At 38.7% G+C, this 27,769-nt stretch overlaps 1 protein-coding gene across 28 annotated transcripts in view; it reads left to right on the top strand.

The window, feature by feature from the left end:
• Positions 1 to 27,769, top strand: part of LOC5575494 (glucose transporter type 1) — an 816,694-nt gene that overhangs the window by 687,239 nt on the left and 101,686 nt on the right. For 24 of the 28 annotated variants that reach the window (XR_002500247.1, XM_021843626.1, XM_021843625.1 and 21 more), the window contains one exon: positions 12,354 to 12,578. Coding sequence is in view for 27 of the 28 variants with exons in the window: in XM_021843626.1 (XP_021699318.1) it covers positions 12,354 to 12,578 (225 nt within the window). In the remaining variant the exon portion in view is untranslated. The remainder of the gene's footprint in view (positions 1 to 12,353; positions 12,579 to 27,769) is intronic. The other 4 variants (XM_021843643.1, XM_021843631.1, XM_021843628.1 and 1 more) reach the window with 1 other exon arrangement.

Below are 27,769 nucleotides of genomic sequence, written 5' to 3'. Positions count from 1 at the left end.
GTATAATCTTTCATTCTAAAGCTTAAAATGCATCTTTCCGCTTAAAACGCAATGTGTTGAGGAATGCTATTTAAATAATGTAGATGATTTGTATATGTGTTTATAGATGATCATAGATTTGAAATTATTCTTGATGCATCTTTGAAAGAATTTCTGTTTAAATACTTGAATGAATACTTAGAAAAACTTTTTTTTTCTTCAAAAAACCACAGGATTATTGCCTCAACAAGTCAATGAGAAACATTTGGAATGTAATTTCTGTAGGAAATAAAATAATAATAATACTATCCGGATCCTCTTTGAGAATATTTGGGGAACCTTTTAAAAAGACCTCAAAAGAGCTCCACGAAAAATTCAAAGGTTAAATAATTGAAAAAAAACCTGACAGAGTCCCTTAAAAATGCATGGAGAAATTTCTGCATGAATCATCAAAGGATCTTCTTATGAAGTACCTAGAGAAATTCCTAAACTTTTGCAAGATTTGCACCATACTTTCCAGATCCTTCCGTGAAAATTTCGTGGGGTCTCTTCAAAGAATATAAGATTACGATTCTAATGACACTTTGATTTAAAATTTTGGTCGATCCAATGCTGAGGAAATTAGATATGATTTTTCAGTGTGTTTTTTGAAAAATGTAACAACTTGAAATAAAAATTTAGTATACAAAATTCGAAAAATGTGTTTGTAAAAATACATACGAAGTAAGAATAACTCTTTGCCTTTCGAATGCGGCTTAAAGAGTTTCAATTGGACATGTAATCACAGAGATATGGACTAAACACTTTTGTATGTTTTTGAGGGGGTGAACCCAAACTTTTGCACGGGAGTGTATATCCTTTCTCTATACGATGCCACTAAGTTTTCTATGTGTTCCAAGCGAAATATGAGACATATCACGTGAAGAAATACCCAAGATTTATCAAAAAAATGGACTGTTCAGCTAGCTGGCGTATGAGGGGTCCACCAATTTGAGAAAACAGAAAGGACCACCCTTAAGTTTTATCGAAAACTAGCGATCAGTGACATAAAATTTGAATTCTAACGATGGGTGCCGATGGCGGCCTGGTTTCAGCGAGAATTGCTCTGATTGATCCTTTGGTTGCGACGCTTGCTCCTGTCGGGACGAAAGATGAACACTTGTTCGTCGTAGAATGCGTTTATTGAGTTATAATGCTAATCCGCCTCGTACATTAATTTCAAATTATATCTATCGTTTACCAAAACGAATCCCTTTAACTACCCTTTCCCATATCCAAACTCACAGTGTTTGCTTGTGGATGTGAAGAGGACTTAACGGCTTTCTTCCCATCCCCAAATTGATCTGCATAATTAGCTAACGGAGTAGCAACTGCTTGCGGTCAATCATGCTCATTTCCTAGACTACATGTTTTCATGTGTTCAAAATTTGAAAATGGTGCCTATACCTTTATTGATATACGTTAACTATAGATAAACTTAGCTACGTGGAAAAATTGCGAATTTGATTGGGATATAGTGTATGAACTAATTATGCAATTAAAAATCTTACATAATGGTTATAAAATCAAAAAAAATGCCTATATTATATAACTGTAAAAAATACAATACTAGCAATAACAAGTGATAAAAAGTAGAAGAAAAATATCACAAATTTGTTTGCCTACTGGATACCTTCTCAAACCAATCGTCGCAGATCTTACACACAATGTTAACTCAGCCATAGTTGCAAAATGAAAATTCTGCGTTTAGATTGTTTAATATGAACAAAACGATTTTACTCAGACAATGACGATAACAATACACTTTTTACAATGACCAAAACAAACTCAACTTGAAGACACCCCATGGTCAAAATTTGAAATGATTCGTTCGTTTAAGCGTCTTGCCCCTGTAGGATAGGATGAACAGGACGTATTCTCGGTTTTTTAGGCTTTTTACCCCACCCATTGTACTAAACTGAACGGACCAAACGTTCGGAAATAACGAAACAAAAATCGAAACACAATTTCTGCCACGCAAATGTCACAATACACTCACTCACATTCCGTATGATTTCGATTCGTACATATCTCATATTCCTTTATTTTTTGGTTTTTTTCATCGCCAGGCACAAAGTCCCGTGCAGACCCTTTTCTTTTTTTTGAGTTGATATTTTTTCCGATCTACCTTTTTACGCCCAGCAGCATCCAAGGCGACCAACGAAAATGATAAATGTTGCTGATTTTACTTTATTAATTGAATACTCCAATTGAAAATTCCCATTCACGAGAAACATTAAATGTCGCCATTCACTTCCCCGAAAACGGGTACGATAATCCTGCCTGAATGCGGCCGATTTCCCGTGGAACCAGGGCATCAAAAGAACAGTTAAAAAAAATCTTCCCAACATAAAAAGCCACCAATCACCGTTCATCGACTCCCTGCGCGTTATTGTCTTTTAATTTCATCAAATTGAGTTTCGAACTCTGACCTCCCATTTTTTTGTTTCGGCGCGTGGCGGACCATCGTTGCACCACTGCAACATCGCTAGGTCTGCAGCGAGTTGCGCTTAAATAAAATGTATCTCCTCATTACGGGAAATGGCCGGACCGAGCTGGACCGCGCGGTGGAGTGAAGAATTAATGCCCTTCAGCCCGAATCTCCCGGCGGAAAAGGGTGCATAATGCGTATCTCCGCCATCGATCGAACGTATGCAGCACGATAGGGCGGTCCCCATCTTCAGATCACTAACGGTAGTCCATGTCTCTTCGAAACGCCAAGTGTCTTCCTAATTCATCTTTATTAGTAATGAAGTGAACTCTCCAATAGCGTCTTTACGTTTCAGATTATTCATTCACGCTCAAAACAAGGGCACCCTAGTGTACATGAGCCGAAATGTAAAATGTAAAAATTATGCAGAGAGTGTCCACTTCATTGGAAATAGCTTCGTATAATCACCGAGATTACGCACATGCACAAACGATGACAAAACTGAAAATTAAGCAAACTTAAACGCAAATGTTGCAAAGCACGTTCCACTATCTACTGATTCAGCGATCTTCTCTCGTTGTTCGTTTCATCTGTTTTTCCCCCACCTATATTAAATTCTGTAAAATGCTCATACTACTTGATCAGCAAGTGTCTTTAAACTAAATGTTTTGAACAAAAATTGAATACGGATTAGGTAGAATCGACTGGAGTACGATTGGTATGCGTGGATGGTGGTAAGGTAAACCTAACAATGATGGTTTGGCAATAAGAGCAAAATAGTACAGGTCGGACTCGATTATCCGGAGTATCGATTTTTTTTCACTTTGAATAATAGAATCACTAAGAAAAAAAATTAAATCTTCGATAAAAGAACTTAAATATTATCTTTTTGTTGTTGTTATATTTATGTGATGCGGTCACGTGGCACCTACTTCTAGCACAGCCTTCCATTTCGATACACCAGGAGATACCACAGACACCACCATTAAGGCTGAGTAGGCCGTCATTCGTTTTGGCAACAATGATGACTTTTCAGCATGCATTTCAAAGTGATAAAACTCAGTATTGATAATTTATATTGACTTAAAAAAGTATCACTGTACGCGCTAACATGCATAAAGTATGCTGATACTTTTTCAGCTGTGTCAGTGCAAAACCAACTGATTTTCTTTGATTCGAAATCGTGAGATGAATTAGCAACAATCATCAACGACGCGTACAAATTTCAATGACGGCCTACTTCGCCTTAGCAACGTACGGTACCGACGGCCGCCCCGGTATGACCTAAAGCGGCTTAACCAATTGGAAGTCGCAACTGCATACGCGCAGCACCTCGTGGCTGCATTACCGGAAGAGAGTGAGCTAGATGAAGACCTCTTGCGAAGTGCTGGAGTACAGTGAAAGCAGCCATCGACGATGCAGCTGAGAGCAACATCAGTTACGTGGGACGGAATCGAAGGAACGATTGGTTCGACGAAGAATGTAGGCTGGATGCTGGAGAAGAAGAATGCAGCGCGGGCGGTCATGCTGCAGAAAGGGACTCGGCAGAACGTGGATCGTTAAAGACGGAAACAACAGCAACAGCAACAGCAGACCCACTGTAAATGTTTGGTTTGTCAATTGATAGTTTTAAGGTGATTTTGTATTTTGTTTGTATGTTAAAACGACAGGAAATAGTAGTTGTATTGGTTTTTCTCCAGTAGCACTAGGCATACAACTACGACAAATGTATGTCAGCTAACCATAACCATGCAGGCTACCACCCACCGAGCTAACAAAAACCCACCACCAGATGTCCGGCAGCATGGCGTTCGGGCGGCCATGAGGGATGGCAAAATGGGGGCCATCGTTGAAACCCCGAATGGAAAAGGGTAATGACCGACGACGTAGATACAGCTGAAGAAGCTAGTCGCAAAACCGTAAGTTGTTATTTGAAAAGTTGCTGAGAGAGAGCAAACAAAGAGTTGTATGAGGAAGAAGTGAGTGGAAAGTGGACACCAGGTAACCGCTAAAAAACACAAATTTCTATTACCGCCTTACGTCGTCCCAAACCGCTCTATTCCGGAGACATTGTCCGATCATGGACAGAAGTTGACGAAGGCAATCTTTCCGGAATGGAGGATCCCTGCATCCCTGGCACCGTCGTTGGCCGAAGACCGATCCATCAATATATCGGTAGCCTAGGACGCGTAGAAGGGTGAATCGCGAAGTGCTGTGGGTTTTCCCAAATTTCGAATGCAAAGATTCCCTGTTCGCGGTGAACTGGTGAGCGTGTCAACCCTGAGGCAGTTAAGTCGGGGAGTCTCTAAGACGCTCCCGATTGACTGACCGATACTAACACCAACTTTTTCGCGAGAAAAGACGCCGCCTGGAGGAAACAGAGTGCACGGAGAAACACGGATATGCTATCAGAAACTCAAAGCATCCAGTAAAGGCTGTGTGCCGCGAGCCGAGATGTGCTGAAATAGGGATGAAAGCATCGCGATGGACGAACGTGAGGTAATGGAAAGGTGGAAGCAGCACTTCGATGAACACCTAACTGGCGTAGAGAGCGCATGTCCCAAAGAATAGCCTTTTTTACCCGACTTGACCCAGTGATCCACCGGAATGACTCCGACCACGGGAATATTTCCGCCTTCCTCTGTCCACTTCCAGAAACTAGATATGCGTGCCAGTATACTGACAGAAAATCATTTGAATCCATTAAGAATTCGCTGAGCGGAGAGGGTTTTAGAATTTTTGCTTTCACTCAGGCCTATATGGGTTAAAGATGCCATTAACCGGCTCAAGAACAATAAGGCTGTTGGTGAGGATGGTATCGAATCTGAACTCATCAAAATGAAGCCGAAGAGGCTGGCCATTTGTCTGCACCAGCTGATAGGCACAATCTGGGAAACAGAACAGCTACCGGAGGAGTAGAAGAAAGGGGTAATACGTCCAATCTGCAAGAAAGTCGATAAACTTTGAATCGATCATCATTCTAAACGCATCTTACAAAGTGTTATACCAGATCATCTTCCGTCGTCTGTCACCTGTAATAAACGAGTTCGTTCAGCTGTCGTGGTCGAGTGCGCGCGCGCTCTGAAAACGTTTTTGCTCATGGACATGGGTTCGAATCCCGTCGGTGGAAAACATTTTTGTAATTTACCTTGTGATAATTGTCGCGATAAGTTTAGAGCCGATAAAATTGGATCAGTGCATATGATCGGATAGGTCTTGGCTTTTCGTCAGTACAATTATCAACAAAAATGGAGCATGCCAAAAACGGATTCCCACTGTATTTTGTTTTTATTGAGGTCAGTTTTGCATATAAATATTCACAGTTTTTGAAGGTGTTGTAAGCAATACTGAAAGAGATCTTGATTACTTTTTCAAATCGACGTAAGTAACTTTCATACGGTTTTAAGAAAATAATTAGGAAGAAACACAACCTGTTTTTTTAAAACTGTTTTAAAATGAATCCCGTTTTTCACATTTTTTCGCCATGTACGTAGCATAAATTTAACATACAATCAGCTAGCGTTCAAAAATTACGTAATTCCTATTATTTCCCACAAAAACAAACAAAACAAAATGATAAGCCGTTTCATTCAGTGACTTTTGACGTTTTTCTACCAGTGTAAAATCGGCTCAAGTAGTGTTTTGTTTTGATTCGTGGTTAAGTCCCTTTGTCTCTCCATACGACGGAGCGGTGAAAGTAGCGGTTGAGTTGCGAAAGTTGAAATTCTTACCTACGCCATTTTGTAACTCCGGAATTAAACGTTCTAAAAGTGAAAAATCTAGTTGGGTAAGAGCGTAACGTGTGGAATTTCGTCTGCGAATCACAAAGGATCCATAAAGTAAGTGTGTTCACTTTTCTGACTTGAGACTATTTGAATAAGTTTTCGAGAGATGTCGGTACTAAACATTGCGCGCCAGCTAAGCTTACATGCAAACTTTGAGAGTTTGAAATGTTGAAATGTTTGAAACCTCAAATTTAAAATCATACAGCATAACAAGCATAGGTTTTTGCTCAAAACATCATTTATTCTCGAACTACGTATTTTTCCGGGGGGAATTGCCTACATTTATGCGTATGACGCAGATTGACTAAGTTTAATTTTGCAATATAGGTAACGATTAAATACACGAGATGTAGGAATTTTGCAGGATGCAGGAGAGATAGGGAAATGTGATTATTCTAAAACCTGCTTTGTTATATTTTGATTAATTTCGCCCTAGTTTGTCATTATCAATATTAGATATAAAAACTAATTTTATGAAATATTAAGCTTCATAACAACTCGGTTACATGAATTGATAGAGGTCTACGAAGCACTGATCAATTTGCTCCCGGATGACGGTAACATTTTCCCTGCAAAAAAACATTTTGACATAATATTTGTGTTACTCAAGTATTTTTACTAAATACTCTATATACCTAAAGAAAAACAAATCAAATCTACAATTCAAAAACCCTGAACATTGGAAACTTCATGATATGTTCTCAAGAAATACTCATAAATGCACAAATTCATGTAAAATTAACCTTAAGTTAAATTCAACTAAACCAATGCGTTGGTTAAAAACGCATCAGCGTAAACCATTTAAAGTGGCCTTTACCTGTAATGAAGTGGTATCTTTGAAATTTGTATCTATACATCTGTGCCAAGCTTATTGGAAATCATTTCAATGAACTAGTATGTTTGATCTCTAGCTTTCAAGAATTGAAACGATTTAGCATTCACCAAAACTGTGGCCTATTCAGGGTATTAAGTCCAAGTGGTCCCATCCGGCACATTTTAAGTGGTGCAAACCTCTTCATTTATAATGTTAAAAATCAGATGATAATAATTTATGCAAATATAAGAATTTCAGCATTTTTGCTTTCACTCAGGTCTATATGGGTTAACCACGAACAAAATAATAGTACGACTAATATCTTGGTTTTTCTGACACTTTTTGGAAAAAATATGAAACTCGGCTGAACGAATGTTGCCCACTGTACGCACTTAGTTTAGCAAGATTACTGTAGTCGGCAAATTTTTAATGGCTTTTTGGACTACATTTGCATTTCATTGAAATGATGCTTTCTCAGAAGTATCAGAAAATATTTAAAAAAAATACACTGAGATAAAAAAAACACGTGGTCATTTCTATCTTTTGTTCAGACAAAAATTTGAAAATTTGTGTGTACCATGGCCATTGGCCAGACAATACCCCTTTCCACCAATATGACCACGTTTATGAACGACCTCTCACATATCAAACCGAATTTCTTATTTTTTTCAATTTTTTTATATATTTTATTAAAAAAGGCTTGACTTAAGATCTGCCATAAGGTCGAATGCCTTAAAAATATTTTACGACCAATTGATTTGCAAAACAGGGCGAAACCCCAATTTTTGATATATTAAACTCACAATAAGATTTTAAGCGACATCTCCATTCAATTTTGTTTTATTTTTATCTGTCTCTTACCGTTCTAAAGTTATTGCAAAGTTTAGAAAAAAAAAACAAACGTTTTTAAATTTTCTGGCTCGTTTCGAATGTTATTTAAGGTATTTGACTGTGCTAACCTTTGTGCTAGCAAACATACCTTTACATATTTCAAAAACAACAATAACTTTTGTCATAACACTTTTCCAATGTTCTGCAAATACATTTATTTTTGTTATTCAAACAACTTCGTAGGAGATAAAAATAATTAAAAAAATAAAGCACTGGGAAAAAGTTGAAAATTATGATTTTTATATTTGATCCATAAATAATGTCAAATATCTTGTACTGTATAAGAGATAGAACATTTGTGTTCCCAACAAATTGTCTTGTATTAACCTCACTATCGGCAGCTTCATTTTTACCACAATAAATATATTCGAACCTTGAACTTTTTTGTTTCTCGATATTTTTGCACCATTTTTTCACAAGTTCTAAAAAGAAACGCTTCTAGTTTAAGACTCTATGTCGATATTTGTCATTGGTGATCTGGATTTATGGATGCTCTGATGTTCCTTGGGGGAACGACATTCTCCATATAAAATGTCTTTAGTGGCCATTTTGTTTCACGTCAATTTATAAAAAAAACGTAAAATGTGTGCTACACAAAGCAAGGAGCTACTTCGAAAAAATCATACGAATCAGTTGAGTATTCTAGGAGATATATGAAAACAAATTGCTTATTTTTTCACAACATACTCTCATTAATGTATAGTTCCGAGAGTGAATATTTGAATACGATAAAAAATCAGTAGCCTGATATATTTAGGTGGGTTATGCTCAGGATCCAGTTGACCAGATAACAATATTAACACAGACACAGATTCTAAAACTAGAAGAGCTTTTTGAAGACTTGTGAAATAATGGTGCAAAAATATTGAGAAACAAAAAAGTTATCGAGGATTCAATATTTTTATTGCGGTAAAATATGAAGCTGCCTTGGGCCTTCCTTAGCCAAGTGTCCGCGGCTACAAAGCAAAGTCATGCTGAAGGTGTCTGGGTTCGATTCCCGGTCGGTTCAGGATCTTTTCGTAATGGAAATTTCCTTGACTTCCCTGGGCATAGAGTATCGTACCTGCCACACGATATACGAATGCAAAAATGGCAACTAAGGCAAAGAAAGCTCTCAGTTAATAACTGTAGAAGTGCTTATAAGAACACTAAGCTGATAAGCAGGCTCTGTCCCAATGAGGACGTAATGCCAAGAAGAAGAAGAAGAAGAAGAAGAAGAAGATGATGATGAAGCAAGCATCAAACTTGATTCGGTAAAAAAAATTTCATATCTCAATCTTAGGTTGTCATGTCAAAAGCAGCGCATTGTCAGTGAAGACACTCTTAGTATCTAACAAAATTTCAAATATTAAAAAAATAGATCAAATAACCTTAAATTATCGTAAGCATTTTTCACGGCAAAAATAATGCTTCCAATCTACAAAAAGAGCTACTTAGAGCAATTTATTCTATTGACCAAAACGGTAACCCAGATAAGCACAAGCGCCATAAACCATTTTGTGGAAAAACGAAAAACCTTACCACCATCACATGCAACAAACAATCCGGATCAAGCTCAAACCCCCCGAAAAAAGCGCTCCTGATTGCCATTTGTCATTTTCATTGTTCGATTTGTTTTCTTCTCAAACAATTCCTCCTCCGGCATCAGATTCCGACCAACACACGATCGGGTGACGGCCAATCGTTTGATGAGGAACCATTGTCTGTCTGTGTGTCGTCGTTGGTTCTCTTCGGTGGAGTTATTCCCACCCATTCGGGTCCGGAGTTGGAACCGAGAGTTTTTGCGTGCCACTTCGATTAAATTAATTTAATCAATCCAATCCTTTCTGGCACCCCTGCCCTTTGGTTGTTCTGGATGGCCAAGGGGGTGGCCACGTGTTTTCGCCATGTGGAATTTCGGTTGGTTACATAAGCTCCCCCAACCGAGAGGATGTCGATGGCGACGGCGACGACGACGACGCGGTTTTCTGGTCTGCCCAATGGGTCATCAGTTCATCGACAAAAAGCCATAAATTAACTCCATTATCCGAGGGTGGCTTTGCGGAATTCGCCGGAAAAATAGAGCGTTCGGTTCTCGCGGATTCAATTTATGTTCCTTTGTGTTTTGGTTCGCCTCCGCGCATTTCCGTTGCCAGTCCTCAGATGTTCATAGTGTACTATTTTTGGAGAAAAAATGAGCACAATTCAGCCGTGATCGAACGGCTTATGAAAAATTCGCTATACTCAGTAAAAATCTACCAAGAATCGAAAGCTGATTATCTCTTCCCAGTGAATTTTTTTTCTGTTTAGTCGCTATTTTAGTAAAAAAAACAACTAATAAACTTTGGATAACTTAATAGGAAAAACAAAAGAAGATGTTGAAAAACATAAACGATTTTGCTAGCTTTGCGTGCGAGTAGCTTGGATTTTCGTGATGCGCGAGCAAAATTTTGATACACTGCTCTCCTTGCTTGGATGGCATTTTCACAACTGAAGAGTGAATTTCAATGTTTAAATAGGAGCAACATTCTACACTGTTCTCATTGAGCCAACGTTGGCTTATGCGTAGTATGATGGAAATAAGGCAATAGTGCGATGCTAAAAAAATCTGTCACTGTTGTTCATGGGCACGCTTAAAAGAGTCGAATTGAACATCTAAGAGAACCGAAGGAGATGTAAAGTTGTGAAGGAGAATGTAGGGTCGTTATTGATTTTGGTTTCAGGTTGGCCAACGGCGCTGCAGAATCGTTACAAGTTCTGTGGCGTAGTTGGTTATCGCGCCCAGTCTAGCGTATTGGGAGTCGTGGGATCGAAACCCACCTGAACGATTCCCAATTATACATCTCAATTTGTCCAAATTGACTTTTGTGTCTACGAACTACAATTTTAGTTAATGTTTTCTTGTGTTTCACCAATAATATTATCCAAATAATAAGTTTTCCACAAAAATAGGGACAAACAAGTGAAATTATACGCTTACCTATGTGTAACACTATGAAGATGGGATCCACAGGATCGTTTGTATTTTCCAAGCCCTTCGACCGCGGCTAAATTACGTCTGTTTTTCCTCAATAATAGTACACTGTGCATTGGCCTGGAAAAATAACATCCTTCATCCCCTTCTCACGAAACGGTAAAATATTTCTCCATTCAATTGTTTTTATTTTACGTTTCTGTTTTGGTTTATTCATTTCGACAAACATTTCCCTCACAATTCAACCGCCACAAAAAAAAAAACTGAAAACAATCAAATTAGTTTGCTCAATCTCCACCTCAAATTACCATTATTTACACAGCGCGCTGTGCAAAAACAAAGCGGTTAATTTAACAGTATAAGCCCCTGAGAACTTCACCGCTTCCGAAGCGTTGATTTGTCTTCACGGTTTTCGTTCAGTCGGATCCGACGTTCACGAGCACGCGTAAATTGGCAACACTGCTGCACACGTTTCACGCTGACATCAACACCCAGACAAGAGCATAATGCACGGAAATGTTATCCATCCAAAGTGTGAGACACAATTACATAACTAGATATCAATTTTTATATACCATTCAGTAATAATTTGAAAAAAGAACTCAAACTTTGGTGGATTATCGTTTTTGTGCAGTGTTTTCGATCAAAAAGCATCCCACTCAAAACAAAACAGTGTATATATCAATTGCTTGAGCTTTCGATCACAATACTGCTGAAAAATAGAAACAATATGTCACAAAGCAAATCATACACTAGAAAGCTTCCCACGGTGAAAGTTCACAAAATTCACCCAAAGAACTGTAAAAAAAATCTAGCAGCTTCACAGCTGCGCACAGTGTTGCCAATCGAAACGAAATGAATCAAATCAACTTGCTTACAATAAAATCACAGCCTAATTTTCTTCGAGTATCGTCGAAAAAGCCCCTTTATATCAGTATTGTATCGCTTCAAATTTTACTATAGGCAATTAAATTTATCAAAAACAACAAAACCAGTACTACTTCAAGAAAATCAAGTCACAACTGATCAGAAGGGAATTATGCAACTTTTCACAACGTAATGCTCAATGACAACTAGCAATCTAATCCTAGAAAGGCAGTATTTTTATGTTCCTACAGTTTTTGTTTGCTAACACGTTTTTTATCCAATTATACTATTATGTACCTAGAATGGGATCGTACACGGACCGAAAACATGATCCGCGCCTTTTTTAACAACTTTTATGTTCTGTCTTCCGTTCCAAGTTATGAGATATACTTCAGTTCTTATGGGTTCTTTGGTTCATTTCCGGAGTAATTTCCAACAGTCCTTGCATTTGTCTTGTGTTACTGACTAACATCTTGAAATCTGATTAAAACTAAAATTGCAAAACAACTAAAAAACAACCAATTCACCCCTAACCCCCAAGAAAAAGCCTTTAAAATGCGGGAACGCAACGGACTATTACACGCCATAGTTTAGGAGTTTTTTGGTTACGTGCAGGAAATGATCGACTGGATGTCCTACCTGTCTGTGGTGTCAACGCTGGCGTTCGTGGTGTTCTTCGCCGTCGGGCCGGGCTCGATTCCGTGGATGATTACTGCCGAGCTGTTCAGCCAGGGGCCGCGGCCAAGCGCGATGGCCATCGCGGTGCTCGTCAACTGGATGGCGAACTTCGTTGTTGGAATTGGTTTCCCAAGTTTAAAGGTGAGTACCGCAGTGACAACCTTGATGAATATTTTCATTTCAGCGATTTCTTATACGTAAGACCAGAGTTGTCACCGACACAGAAGAATCTATCTATTTTCTTACAGAGTTTGTTATAGGGGAAGAGGTGGTAAAATGAACACCTTAAGGAAATCATCTTGTTTCTGATAGAAAAACGAGAAATTTGTATAGTTCTATCGCACCACATCGAAAACAGGGATGTTATCTATAGTAACGACACGAATTCAGACTAAAATAGCTGAATTTTCACATATCTTTGTCGCAACGAACAGCTGTTGGTGGTAAAATGAACATCATTCAAAAAATGTGAGCAAAACAAATATTTTTTGAAAATTTTCATTGCATGCCTGCAAATTATTAGGGATTGTAACCCATTCAAAAAGAAATCTAAAAGTAGTGAATTTGACATCATATCTTAACGATATTCGCCTCACTCAAAAACCTCAAATCTTCCGAGCTAAAAGTTACGTCAGTTCTAATTTTCAAACGAGATTTTCTAAAATCTTAGTTTTCGTTGATATTTCACTTCAATTGACCTACGTATCAACTCGAACACTCTGATTTATGCTATAAATCGTCCGTGAGTGATAAAAATTCATCGAAATATGGATAAAAGTCAAAATGTTCATTATACCACCACTCCCCCTATTACTTAGAATCTGTGTATACTAGACAGATTTGAAATTAAGTGTGATATAGTGGATAAAAATGTTTTCAAACAAATACAAAACTAACTCATTTTAAAAATATATTAATTCAAACATCTATTTGACCAACTTTTCTAGAAGTTATAACTGGTCTCTTTTTGTATTTTTATGTATTTGATTTTACTTTCACATTTTATCAATTAAACTTTAGGAACACATTTGACTTTTTAGTCGGTCGGATGTCGACGTCTCTCCTACGATTCCGGTGGAGAAAAACTTTCGATTCGCAGGTGCCCCGACTACCCATCATCGACTCTACATAACGATCGATCTAGTTAACCTATTGCTCGACAGTAAATATAACCTACTGCGATACGTCAGATATAATGCAGTTCACCTCTCCATCCATTTCTTTATCCACGTCAAAAGGTTTGGGATGAGCCCGTCGATCCCGTGTTCTACACTCAGAAATAAAAATAGTCACAGAATTACTAAAGTTTATGCATTAAGGACTTTTTTCCTATCTGCCTCTCTTTTATTCTGCTGTGAATTTCTACACTAAATGTCATTTCACTTGGGTTGAAGCTTAGCGATGCTTCAACTCAGGCGAATTGACAAATAGGAATAAAATTCCCTGCAAAATGAAAGAGAAGCAGATAGAAAATAGTCATAAATTACTAAAATTTAGTCATTCTGTGACTAGCCGTGTTTCTGAGTGTATAGAACAGGTCCAAGTCTTAGTATGTGTTAGCTATTAGTCCCGAAAAAAATGTAAACAAAACAATCAGCTGGTGGGGGCTGCTAAAAAATATGTTCGCGGCTTGCCAAACATGACGCCATCTTCGGCAACTTCTTGAACTTTCGGCTCGCCGAGGTTGACATTGCACAACTACCACTTCAAAACATAAGTTATCCCAAATACTAATTTGATGCCAAGGCCGCACCTTTTAATACTCCACATCGCCGTGGATCCATCTTTCTTCATACTTCTGCTGCCACTTCATCAACGATCTGATTCTGACCATCTTTTGCACGTTTCATGTCTCTTCGTCGGCAGCACTGGATATCCTAGCGATAAAGCATACTGCTTTCGACTATGTTGTCTACTAAACTAACAATCTTCCTCTTTCTGGACAACCACAGTATGAAGACTCCATCATACATCTCGTTCCGAAGAGTTTGACCAAGAAAGGAACCTTGATGGACGTCCGCTGTCACTCGTATTCACTTATGTCTTTCATTCGTTTCGCATAGAGTTTTGTTCTACTTCGTCGTAAGCGCTATTATTCGTCGTATCAAACTTAAATTGTTCCACTACGGCGGATATTCCAACTTACCTGCAACAGGGACGAAAAACATCATGCTCACTATACTCAATTCACTGAATTTATGCCACCATCAATGTAACCGCACCACCACCAATATGATTGTACCAATGAAGATGGCACAAAAGTAGATGGGCAAAACAAACAACGATGCCCGTATGTCGTTGGTGTTTTAGATTATCAGAAGCAGTGATGCCACATACACAGATTTATCTGTAATTACACAGATATTTTTCTTTTCCTGCCTACAGATATTTGTCATCACAGATCACAGATTTTTTAGATAAAAAATGGTTTTTAAGATTTTAGGATATTTCACGAGTTAAGGACACAGTTTTTGAAGATTTAAATCAGAAATGCTATTGCTCTGTTTAGTTTTCCTAAAAAGTCTAGTATTTTAATTTTTTAGAAACAATTATGCATCTTAATTTTACATCAAGGCGAATAAGTTCAAATTAAAAATTATTGACATGCCAAGAACAGCCAAAATACGTTTAAATGATTCTTTTTGATCTAAAAACATTAAAAATTTGTATTTTTTGCAACACAGATTTTTACCAAGATTTTTGGAGCTTGACTTAAGATAAAAAAGATTTTTTCAGCCAAAAACACAGATGAGAGTTGGAAAAAATGTGGCAACACTGATCAGAAGTAGAAGAGTGTCAGTTTTAGAAGATTGATTATCAATGAGGTTCATAATAAATAAAAAATATGCTGCTATACGGGTAATGAACGATCCGATGCACGGAATCGATTATATTGATGCGTATTTAGTGCGCCTCGTGCAAAAATTACAACTTCCCAAAGCGGAATGTAAAAAAGTCAAGCTGGTTAGAGTGAATATCATTTTTTGTTTCCGATTATCACAAAGCGGTTGAGTAGCAGCAGGTCAAATGGAAACTGACAATCTTGCGCAAACGCTTTGCCAATCTTTGTTGTGTTGTCAAGGTGAGGATAAAAACAAATAAAAACCAACGAATATTCTACCCAGCAAGTATCAATATAGGCGAGGGTAGATTGAGTATGTTCGTCCCTGACCTGCAACATAGATTCATTTTCCAAGTGTAATTTTGTGAAAGCTGTTACGGTTTGTACACTTGTACACCAAAAATGCAATAAAACTACTGTATTTTGTTAAATAACTTCAGTTCAATTATCCATCTTGCACTTTTTCACCGAAATCGCATGGACGATCACGATTTGAGAGAAATTTTAAACGATCGACACCAGTCTCACCACTTTATGATACAAGTTTCTTCCAGCCCCCCTGTGTGACTTACTTCGCCGTGCACTGATTTTCGAAAACCTTCGTATTTCTTTACTTGAAGGAGTTTATTCCAATCAACGCCGTTAAAGTTCTATATTTCACAAAATTATATGAAATTTCCTCAACAATCCCGTAAAATTGAGAATGTAAACAAAGTTCGATCCGTCGTACTGAGAAAAAAAAGCTTGTGCGCTTCAATGTGTGCGCGATGCATGACGTAAAAAAACGGTTCCTTTGATTGTGTGTTGTTTTCGCTGCACTGTGAGCAAATGCCATAATTGTTCGGTCAAAAAGAATTATGTTCATAAGTTTGGGCTGAATTTTGATGACGAACAATGAATTAGGATATAGAAATAGTATATTCCATCATGCTGAAGGAAAGGAGGGAGATGCCCGTATCTCTATATATTTTAGTATAATATTTTATTAGTGTTTTGACCACTCACTTTATCACAGTGAGCCGTAAGTTGTGAGACGAATCTGGAAACTGATTGCGACAGAAATGAAAACGATACGACGGATTCAGAATACGGCAAGATGCATTTTCTTTCCAGTATTTCCAAAAACAGATCAAGATTTATCAAAATCTTATTGTACAATGCTAAAGCCGTCCCAGGTAACCAATAAGCACTTGAATAAGCAGTGCAACGGAATATGTTTAGCACTGGAACTGCTTACTGCCCTTACAGAGCAGATTGATTGCTTGGATGCATTACATCGACAGAAGCAATGCTGTTAAAAATCTGGTGGTTTTTGAAAAGCAGTTCAATTGCACGAACGATTTTCGTTTCCGAGCAATCGAAATACTTCTTCATTGCTATACGAATGCTGTGTAGAAAGAGTACAGGAAATATGTTACCAATTTATTAACATCTTCCGTCTCTCTTGCACTTTTGCTTCGACTTTAGAAACTTCTTTTGACACTTTATGGCTGTTTGCGGCTATGAAGATAATTAATCGCATTCGCACTTACGATACATCTCGTAAGGATCTGTCAACGAGTGCGAGGAAGAAAAGCTGGATTCTTTCAATTCAAGATGTTGGCGACTTCAAAGTTTCGGATCGAATAGGGAAACTTTAATCTGAAGGAAAATTATTCTTGTGGAAAAAGATTCTGTTCTACTTTTAACAGGGGGGAACATAATAGCACTTATTCCATAGGAAAATAATATCTTTCAGCTGGTAAGATTACCATGGAAACAGATTTTCAATTCCCATTAATCATTTAGGTGTTTTTCAGCGCGTATCCAAAATTATCCCAATCAAACATATTCTGCACGGTAGACTGATGTACTCGACGATGGAGTAACTGTGCAGATGTTGTTTAAGTAGGTAGATAATCGCACCATCAAATCGTATGTAGCCTATCCTGCAGCGCGCTTCATCCTCATTCCACCTCCATAAATCGTCGGATCATGGTATCAAGTCCCAATCGAAGATTTAGAGTAATACAAAACAACCTCACAACAAAAATAGAAACATCCTAGACAGCTACGATGAGGAGAAAGAGAAAGATAGTGAGAAATATTTTTGTTTTGTTTTGATCTTCACAGAGGCGTTACACTATTTTGACACTCAGATGCAACGTTTCTGAAGGTGCTGCATTAAAGCAGCCCGTTATTTCGCCAAAACCTGCTTTGATGAAGCACTTATGGCAGCTATACGTTCTATGAGCATTTAAAGCCTTGTTTTGTAGGTGCATATAATGCTATATGAATGCTAGTTTAAGTGCTCATTGGTTACTTGGGATTTTAAGAAAGAATTGTTTGGCATCGGTTTGTATCAGCATCAGTCACTGCAATACTGGGAAAATTGCAGTTCTCACTGATAATGCTTAATACGATGGATACTCGCACATCACCCTACCAAGACTAGCTCTCCAGTATCTGGCATACCCCAGGCAACCACCAAGCATTTAAATAGGCTGTACAGCTGGCCGCTCTCAGCATTTGAACTGCTTGCTGCCCTAGTCAAGCAGTTTAATTGCATAGCTGCCTTTGATTAGGAAACGCAATTCTACTCAAAGACACTTGGTCAATTACAAGCATTTCAACTGCACGAGCTGTTTTCGGTACGGAACACTTGGAATGCTTTTTTGTTGCTGTGTTAATTCTTCGTAAGAGAAGTACAGATAATATGATACTGATTTGATAGTATTTTTGTCCTTCTCATACCCATAGAATGGGGCTATTAGCGGCTACGACGATGAAAGAGATATTGAATCGCACTCGCACCAATGAAAAATCACGCAAGGAACTGTCAACAAGTGTGTTCATTCTGTTTTTCTCGCATAAAACCCAAGACAACATCAGCAACTTCGAACTCCCGAATTGTTGCCATTGAGATTAATTTAATTCGAAAACTAACCAGCACAAACCTCTCTATATTGCTTTTCATACAAGGGAATGCGTTAGTTCCACAGGAAAAAAATTATTTTACCAGCTGATCTCAAACGATCCTCATTTTGATTATTCTGCACCTTAATGATATGCTCGTATATGATTGGCTGTATCGGGAACCTAGGCGAACCGCACACACCTTAAATAGGGTAAAAATCTCCACGCAGTATACAACGTCTCTAGCTTATCCTGTAGCGCGGCAAACCATCATCCACACGCTGTTATCAATCTTCCAGGTCATCAGTTCAAGTCCCAATACGGATGCCAAAAGCAAAAATATACTCCACCACAAAAATAAACATCTCAATCAAGCAGTGTCATGGGAGAGAAAAGGAGGGTAAACATATTTTTGTTTTGTTTTGCTCTTACCTTAGGCGTTACATTTTTTGACAGTCAAATGCAACGTTCCTGCAGGTCTAGCATTAAAGCAGCACGTTATTTCGCCAAAACCTGCTATACGATGAATGAGCATTAATTTAGTTGCCGTTCAGACGCATATAATGCAGTATGAATGCTGGTCCTAGTGCTTAGTGGTTACTTGGGACGTTTGTTGACAACTTGTATTCTGTGCTCATTGAATGCTTTCTAACGTTTATCGTGATCATGATGCAGTATCGATATTTTCTTCGTTTCAATTTCGACGCCTTCTCGAGTGAATTCTAGAAAACTGTCTTTGTCAGGACACCTCCGCAGCACTTCCCTGAACGTGTACAGATGATAGTTTGGAATTCCATCCGGATCGGGCGCTCTCTTTACTATCTGGCGTTTCGTCGCTTCTAGAAGCTCGAAGGACATCGTTGAACATCATGGCGGAGCCGGTGTTGGATTTCCAATCTTCTCTGCATTCGGCCCTATTTATATTAGAGAATCCGACCAGGTGTTTCTATTTCGAGTTTCGTGTTGCCTCATCGCAACTTGTAGTCTTTAGTGACCTTCAAGCAACGGGTAACCCGCTTGAGTTGTTCCAGTTGTTTGCATCTTGTTTTGAGATAGCTGCCGTTTTAGAAATTTCATCAATGTATCGCTTCTATTTCAAGAAAAAATGCCGTTCTCGTCACACTCCCCAGACAACCAAAATGTACGTATAACGAAATCACCTGGAGGCTTTGTATGTGCAACATTTCACTAATAAGATGTCGTGAAAAGGCGTTCTACGAACAAAAGTGGAGGCGATATACGTGCATATATTATGTGATGAATAACACTGTTCGACAAAAAAAAGTCGATATGAATGCACAGAGACCGGACACCCCGGGCTTGAAAGTATAAAAATAAACAAAAATAATGGCGTTTTCAGAATGTTCGTGTCTGCCCCAGGTCATTTTTAAAATATACTTGAACTTTTTGCATTTTTTATTTAAAAATCTAATCTAATCAATAAACCGACACAGTGTTTTATATTCAGGACAGGGGAATTCATGTGCCATATAATGTTTTCAACTTTAAATACAATATGAAGAGTTGTAATAAGATTTGCAGAGAGCCCTCCCCCCTTTTTTGTACCCTCCCCATTTTTAAAGTATCGCAAATGATGGAATATTTGATATACAGGGGGTTGTCAAAATAACTGGGACAGGCAAAAATTGGGCCAACTTTGGAATGCTGTAACTTTGACAAAAATTGACCGATTTCAATTCTTTAAGAAGTAATGGACGGGTCAACTAATCTAGTTTTGAGATGCATCCACGGAGATGAACTATGACCACCGGATACCGGTGATAATCCGGATTTCCGGAAGCATGTCTTATGCAGTAAAATTATGACGTGTTTTTAGCAAAGGTCTCGGCTAAAAAATCAAAATTTTACTACACATGAAGATAGAAGATCTAATTCTGAAGCGATTGGTGCGCCAAGTATTAATATTGGTCCAGAAACAACCAATATATGGCCATTTCCCCGGAATCGGTGCCGGTAGTGGATCCTAATTGGGATCAAACAATTTATTCACTCAAAATATGTCGCGCAATATTGTTTTCTCCCTAGCTTATCATAAAATACCCTATTATAAGTTGAAAAGGAGTCTTGTACAGATTTGGCCACTCATGGCGCCACCCAGTGCCCCGGGGGAACCTTGCATAGGGGACATTTCGATTTTGACACCAAAGCATATCATGCGACGGCTCATTCTTCATGTCTTGTCGTAAATAGGGCAACTGTAGACTCAAAATGGATAGTTGACTACAGTGACTACTTCCGAGACCACCGGATGTTCCAGAGGGAACCTGTAATTAGGGACAATTGATATTGAACTCCAATACATATCGTGCGACAGTTCATTTTTCATGTCTCGTGCTAAATAGGGCTATTGTAGACCTTAAGTGGATATTTGACTACAGTGGCCACTTTTGTGACCACCGGATATCCCTGAGGGAGGCTGTGATGTCTTCAATGACAGATTCCTCCGGGAAATTCCGGTGGTCCTAAAAGTGATAGGTTCCTTAGGGAACTATAGGAGGTCCCCAAAGTGGCCATTCTAGTTAAATATCCATTTTCGATCTAAAGTTGACCTATTTATGACTAAACATGAAAAATGAGCCGTTGCACGATGAGTATTGGACCTCAATTCCAATTGTCCCTAATCATAGGTTCCCTAGGGGACACCCGGTAGTCTCAAAAGTGGCCAATTTAATTAAATTCCCATTTTGAGTCTACAGTTATTTTATTTACGACAAGGCATGAAGAAAGAGCCGTCGCATGATATGTTTTGGTGTAAAAACAGAAATGTCCCCAATGACAAGTTCCTCCGGGAAATTCCGGTAGTCCCAAAATTGGCCACTGTAGTCAATTATCCATTTGAGGTCTACAATAGCCCTATTTAGCACGAGACATGAAAAATGAACTGTCGCACGATATGTATTGGAGTTCAATATCAATTGTCCCTAATTATAGGTTCCCTCGGGGACATCCGGTGGTCCCGGAAGTAGTCACTGTAGTCAACTATTCATTTTGAGTCTACAGTTGCCCTATTTACGACAAGACATGAAGAATGAGCCGTCGCATGATATGCTTTGGTGTCAAAATCGAAATGTCCCCTATGCAAGGTTCCCCCGGGGCACTGGGCGGCGCCATGAGTGGCCAAATCTGTACAAGACTCCTTTTCAACTTATAATAGGGTATTTTATGATAAGCTAGGGAGAAAACAATATTGCGCGACATATTTTGAGTGAATAAATTGTTTGATCCCAATTCGGATCCACTACCGGCACCGATTTTCCCGGATGGCCATATATTGGTTGTTTCTGGACCAATATTAATACTTGGCGCACCAATCGCTTCAGAATTAGATCTTCTATCTTCATGTGTAGTAAAATTTTGATTTTTTAGCCGAGACCTTTGCTAAAAACACGTCATAATTTTACTGCATAAGACATGCTTCCGGAAATCCGGATTATCACCGGTATCCGGTAGTCATAGTTCATCTCCGTGGATGCACCTCAAAACTAGATTAGTTGACCCGTCCATTACTTCTTAAAGAATTGAAATCGGTCAATTTTTGTCAAAGTTACAGCATTCCAAAGTTGGCCCAATTTTTGCCTGTCCCAGTTATTTTGACAACCCCCTGTATATCAAATATTCCATCATTTGCGATACTTTAAAAATGGGGAGGGTACAAAAAAGGGGGGAGGGCTTCCTGCAAATCTTATTACAACTCTTCATATTGTATTTAAAGTTGAAAACATTATATGGCACATGAATTCCCCTGTCCTGAATATAAAACACTGTGTCGGTTTATTGATTAGATTAGATTTTTAAATAAAAAATGCAAAAAGTTCAAGTATATTTTTAAAATGACCTGGGACAGACACGAACATTCTGAAAACGCCATTATTTTTGTTTATTTTTATACTTTCAAGCCCGGGGTGTCCGGTCTCTGTGCATTCATATCGACTTTTTTTGTCGAACAGTGTAATAGCATACAATGCGAGTGTATTAATTTTCTACCGAATTAACCTGTGATCTAATGCGAATCAACTTATGATAACAAATGACAGCTGCTACGGATTGATTCGACTTACTTTGCACGAGTGTACGGGACGAAACAAAATGTACAAATGAACTCAGAGAAAGAGCGTTTTATGCGAGGAAACTCATCAATCTGACGATCTTATCTATTGTGTTTTGCAGGTTTGATGTTATTTGCATGATTAAACGAGTTATTACGTGAACCTTTTTGCGACTTATGGTTGTCTGGGTCCACTTCGATCCCAAAGATCCAGTGTACGTCTCCCATAGATACGAGTCAGAATTACACCTCTGCACCAGCTCAGCGTGCAGCATGTAATTCCAGGATCACGTGGCCTGCTGCAGTCCCACGGCATGAAAAATAACAAGGCACGCTGTTTACTGGTGTAAGCCTGGGAGGGAGGCACAGATACTACACACGAAACATGACACAAAGTTAATTCAAACTGCAAGAAAACTCCAGGTTGCCAACGTCAATCAAGGCACACTTGATGGAAATCGCTAGTTTTCTTTTGTTGTGTACCTCCGATCGTTCTGGACAAACATGGAAAAAGGGCCAAAGTTTTCTATGCATTTTACTTGCGTTTTTATTGGAAAAAGTTAAATGATGCGTAATTGAATACTCTATATTCAATCAGAATAAAAGGTGCTATCGTGACATCACTTTTGAATGAGCATAAATAGCTTTTCAATCGATATTTTGTCACATTTGATAAAATGCAAAAATATGCTTTGATCGATTACGCGCTTTTCTCATGTTTGTCCACAGTTTAAGATCTGGACTCACAGTGACAGTTTGTGACAACAGTTTCTCGGCTCACGGTGTAAACATCCCAGGTGTAAACATCTAATTTGGTTGTAAACATGTGACGTCATTCCTGTTGTACCGACCACTAGATTGTTTTTTTCACAAATTTGTTCGATATGCATAGAAATGACGTCGGCACGTAGCTGTCAGTTTTCGGAATATATCACCTTCTCAATATAGTACACCGTGCTGCAGTCCGTATAGCCTTTTCTTGAGTCGTTACACCTTGTTCTCGCGAGTTACGCAATTTCAGCTTCGGCACCTCGCTTGATCTTGAAGATCCATTTCGATCCGACTGGCTTTCGTTGAAATCTCGCATAACTTCTGATATCGCCCTAAAAGCCATTGGTAACCATGTGCGTAGCTCATTGTTTCTGAGCATTTGAATGTATTTTCATGTTATTTAACAACGCTATGGGGAAGAAAAGACATTATCTACCTGTCCGTGGTATTGGTTTGGGTGCTTATTCTTTCATTTGCTCAGAAACAACGAGCTACACACGTGGTTACCAATGGCTTTTAGGGCGTTATCTCAGAGTATGCGAGAAATGGTAGATTCACCAGGTCCCACATTTCGTTATCTTCATTTGACTGAATGACGGAACGTCACTTGTCATTTTCAGGACTTGCCATGGTCTAGGTGTGTCTTCGATTCAATAAACCCATCATTGCCGGTACACAAAAACAGTCGCCTTGGCGGAATGCCTCTATAGGATCTTTGAGATTTTCGTGGAGTTTGCATGTAGTCGCCACCCGGGGCAACCTCCAACACGTTATAGTCTGGTACAGGAACGAGTTTTACATCAGCTCCACCCATACGATCAACATGTTGCTGGGGGAAACCTTGAAACCCTTTTTCTACGCCACGCTAGCAGCATCATCGCTCTCCTTTTCATTATTGTCATCGGTGTTGAATTTTGTTTCCGGCTCATTGAGCTTGAATTGAAGTTCCACTTCATTCGATTCGATCTCCATCTTCATGTTACTGCGTTTTCTATTAATTCGCTGAACTCGACATTACTGCTGACGCTTCCTCAGCGTAGCCTACCATCACAAGTTTTCAGCTTTGTGGTCCAGCTTCTTTTGCTTCTAACTAGAAATTTACACCCATTCCGACGATCCAAACACCTGGAGATGGGTATTCAAAGGTTTGCGACCATGTCATAGCTCATACGGGGTTACAATCGCTGCCGCACGGTGTGCTGGAACACACATATTATCGAACTTGCATGAACCTCCGATCTTTTTTCACTAAAAGTTAGCCTTGATAGTCAAAAAAAGCTCGCGGAATATTAAAAAATCTTTCATCGGCAAAAAATTGGAAAAAGTCGATTTTTATATTTGTATCCTTCTCTCATATATGAGTTCATAGGATAATATTAGAGTTACACTAATATGATGACTTTTACCGGCTTAATGACCAATTTGACATATCTTTAACATGAACAAATTCTTAGATGTTTAAAATTAAGCATCATTTCCTAAATACACTCACACAATATGACCAGCCCATGATGGTATGCCGTATTTTATATAATGGAAATTTCACTTTTCACTTCAGAAAAGCTCATACGAACAATTTGTATTCTTCTTTCTGAATCAAATCAGTAATATTTTACGTTTGTGGCATAGTTTTCTAATCAGAATAGGAATTCCCATAAATGGATACACATGGCAGTACAGGCTGTATTAATGTGCTTATACGTGTAAAAGTCTTGAAAGAGGGTTCACTATAACATGAAGTTTTGTGCAGTCACTAATCTACTCATATGCAATTTGCACATGATATTTGGGGTTTGAAGTGCCTGATTTTGAATAAAAGGGCTGGATTACTTCGGATCGACATTATGTCATCACTCAAATTATTTGTCGTGAGATGAATAATAAATGTGGCGAAGATGACAAATCGGTCCAACGTAATCTAGCACTTTTATTCACGACTTCGCACTTATGGAGGGCACATTTTGCGAAATGAACACAATTTCAATAACCAACATGGACACATAAATTTTAGTATCGTAAAACGAGGTAACTTTGATAGTGCAGGATCCGCAACGTACTAAACAAAATAACAAAAATTATGTAATTCAGTTAAGCAAAACGAATGCGAGAGTAGGGAGTATCATTGTGACACTTCACCTCGGAGCTGTTTTCGTGCCAATCGAGAATATTTGAGGCTTTATATTCGAATATGAGATAATGATGAGATTTTAGTACTTTCAAAACGCTCACAAACAATCTGTTTTACTATCACTTTTTCATGAAATCATAATAAGTTCAGTACGTATGCTTGATGGATGACCTAGCTATAGTAGAACATGAATCCGGTATCAAACCTCATAGCGAAAAACAGTTTTACAATTTCGAATCATATTTGTAATCAAAGACACAAAGTCCCATATAACATTAAAAGCCTAGAGGTATGCAACACCTCATGTACTTCATGGGATTCATTCGATTTATACTTGTGGTACCGAGATCCGTGGCACACGCGTCTAACTCAAAGAATGAATAGCTGTGTTCGCTCGCTAGTTAGTCAGACCATCGATAGCATTAAGTTAATACTAATACACAAGTGGTACTTACCGAGTATCGTTGTATATACCTATATCATGCGCTGTCCACCACATCCCCCTTTTTATAAAACAAAGACATTATTACTTATCACCGAGTCATAGCATATTTATTATAGTTCCTTACTCTTCAGAGTTAAACAAGATAATCAAATAAATGTTTTAATCCTAGTATTTACCGGAATCATATCTGTTGGGTACTTGCCGCGATCTTTCTGATCGTCGGGGTGCTGCACTATTACGATGATCACTTTCAGGAATCGCGACTTCATTAGTTGTCTCTGCTGATTCCGAAATCTTCTTCAGGTGTGAAACATTTCTTTCGTATGATTTTCCTGTTTCCAACGATTGAACTCTCACGTTAGAACCATTGCGTTCTACAGCTAGAAACTTCTCCTTGAGGAAGTTTGTCGAGAGTTTATTTGTTTGAAGAAGATTTCGCATAAGTACAACATCGCCAGCCGTGATGTTACTTAGCGTTGCTCTACGATGTGCATCCTCTCGTTCTTTTCCCGCAAATTTTTGAATTTTATCACGATCAGCGTAATCAGTCGAAGGAACTGCTGTTGAAATGTCAGCCAGATCTGGGAGTTTTGAACGTATCTTGCGATTTTGAAGAAGCTCGTTTGGCGTCTTGCCGGTAGTCGAGTGAGGAGTATTGTTATACATCTCCAAGTATCGATCCATTTCTGTACGCCATGAACCATACAACGCGTTAGCTATCTTCAATCTCTTCAGAAGAGAACGGTTTTGGCGTTCAACTTCACCATTAGCTTGAGGCCAGTATGGTGACGTATGATTTAAAAAGATACCTTTTATCCGGCAGTATTCTTCAAATTCGGTAGCGACGAACTGTTTTGCGTTATCTAAAGTAATAGTACGCGGAATACCCCAAAGGCGGAAAATTTTGTCTAACCTTTTGATAGTTTCCTTAGCAGTGATGCTCGTCATAATCTCAAGATCAACATGTCTGCTAAAATAATCGACCACTACCAGAATGTACTCTCCAGATGGTAGTGGGCCAAGAAAATCGATAGCTATATCTACCCATGGTCTATCCGGTAACGGTCTGCGCTGCATTGGTTCTGGAGGATCCGGAACCTGTACCAATCGACATCCTTCACATTTTTCGCACACTTTCACCGTTTCTTGGTCCATATTTGGCTACCAACATCTATCTCGTAAACGCCTTTTCATACAAGATTGACCTGGGTGCCCTTCATGAGCAAGCATTAGCATTCGGCCTCTCAAAACCGATGGAATGACTAACTTCGACCCTCGAAGAACTAGATCATTAGCAAACGAAAATTCGGTACGAAACGCTGAATATGGTTTCAATTGCAAGGATGACCAATTATTGGACATAATAGCCTCTTTAACTGCCTGTAGTTCTCTATCATTCATAGTGGCCTCAGTCACCTCGGAAATGTCAATTGCTGCCGTCTCTTGGATTGATCGAATCGTACTCTCGATGTCTGCGTCATAATCTGATTCTTCTGATGCTTCGGATAGTTCAGCTAACGTTGTAGCAATCGACCGTCTAATGTATACGTCTGAGTCTTCCTGCCATGAACGATCTACTACATGAGACGCTAACCGAGACAAAGTATCTGCGATATTTGACGAGCCTTTCCTATATATGACTCTGAACCTGAATGCTTGCAATCGCAGCAGCCAGCGTTCAATTCTAGCTGTTGGACATGAATTTGGCGTGAACAAAACCTAAATGAAACCATCAATGGAAAAAAAAAACTTTAATTCTTCCGACAACAAAATAAGATAAAAATGGAAAATACCTCCAGCGGTCGATGATCAGTTTCTAAAGTAAAGGATATTCCGATAAGGTAGATCTTGAACCTTTCAATACCCCAAACGATTCCTAGGGCCTCTTTCTCTATCGGAGGATACCGTTGCTCTGCTTCTGATAAACTACGCGATGCATAGCTGATTACTCGTGGCTGATTGTCTCTCAACTGGACCAAAACTGCCCCGAGTCCTACTCCTGAAGCATCCGTCACTAGAATTGTTTCGTCCTTTGGATCGTAATATCCTAGATGTTTCACATTTGCAATCCGTTGCTTGAGTTTTTCGAAACAGTTTTTATGTTGCTGTAGCCATTGAAAATTATTCGAATTTTTCAAAAGCTCTCGAAGAGGTTGACTTTCAGTTGCCAAGTTGGGAATAAAGC

Source organism: Aedes aegypti, chromosome 2, assembly GCF_002204515.2.
Source record: "Aedes aegypti strain LVP_AGWG chromosome 2, AaegL5.0 Primary Assembly, whole genome shotgun sequence".
NCBI classification, from domain to species: Eukaryota; Metazoa; Arthropoda; class Insecta; order Diptera; family Culicidae; genus Aedes; species Aedes aegypti.
This window is presented reverse-complemented; position numbering and strand designations above follow the sequence as displayed.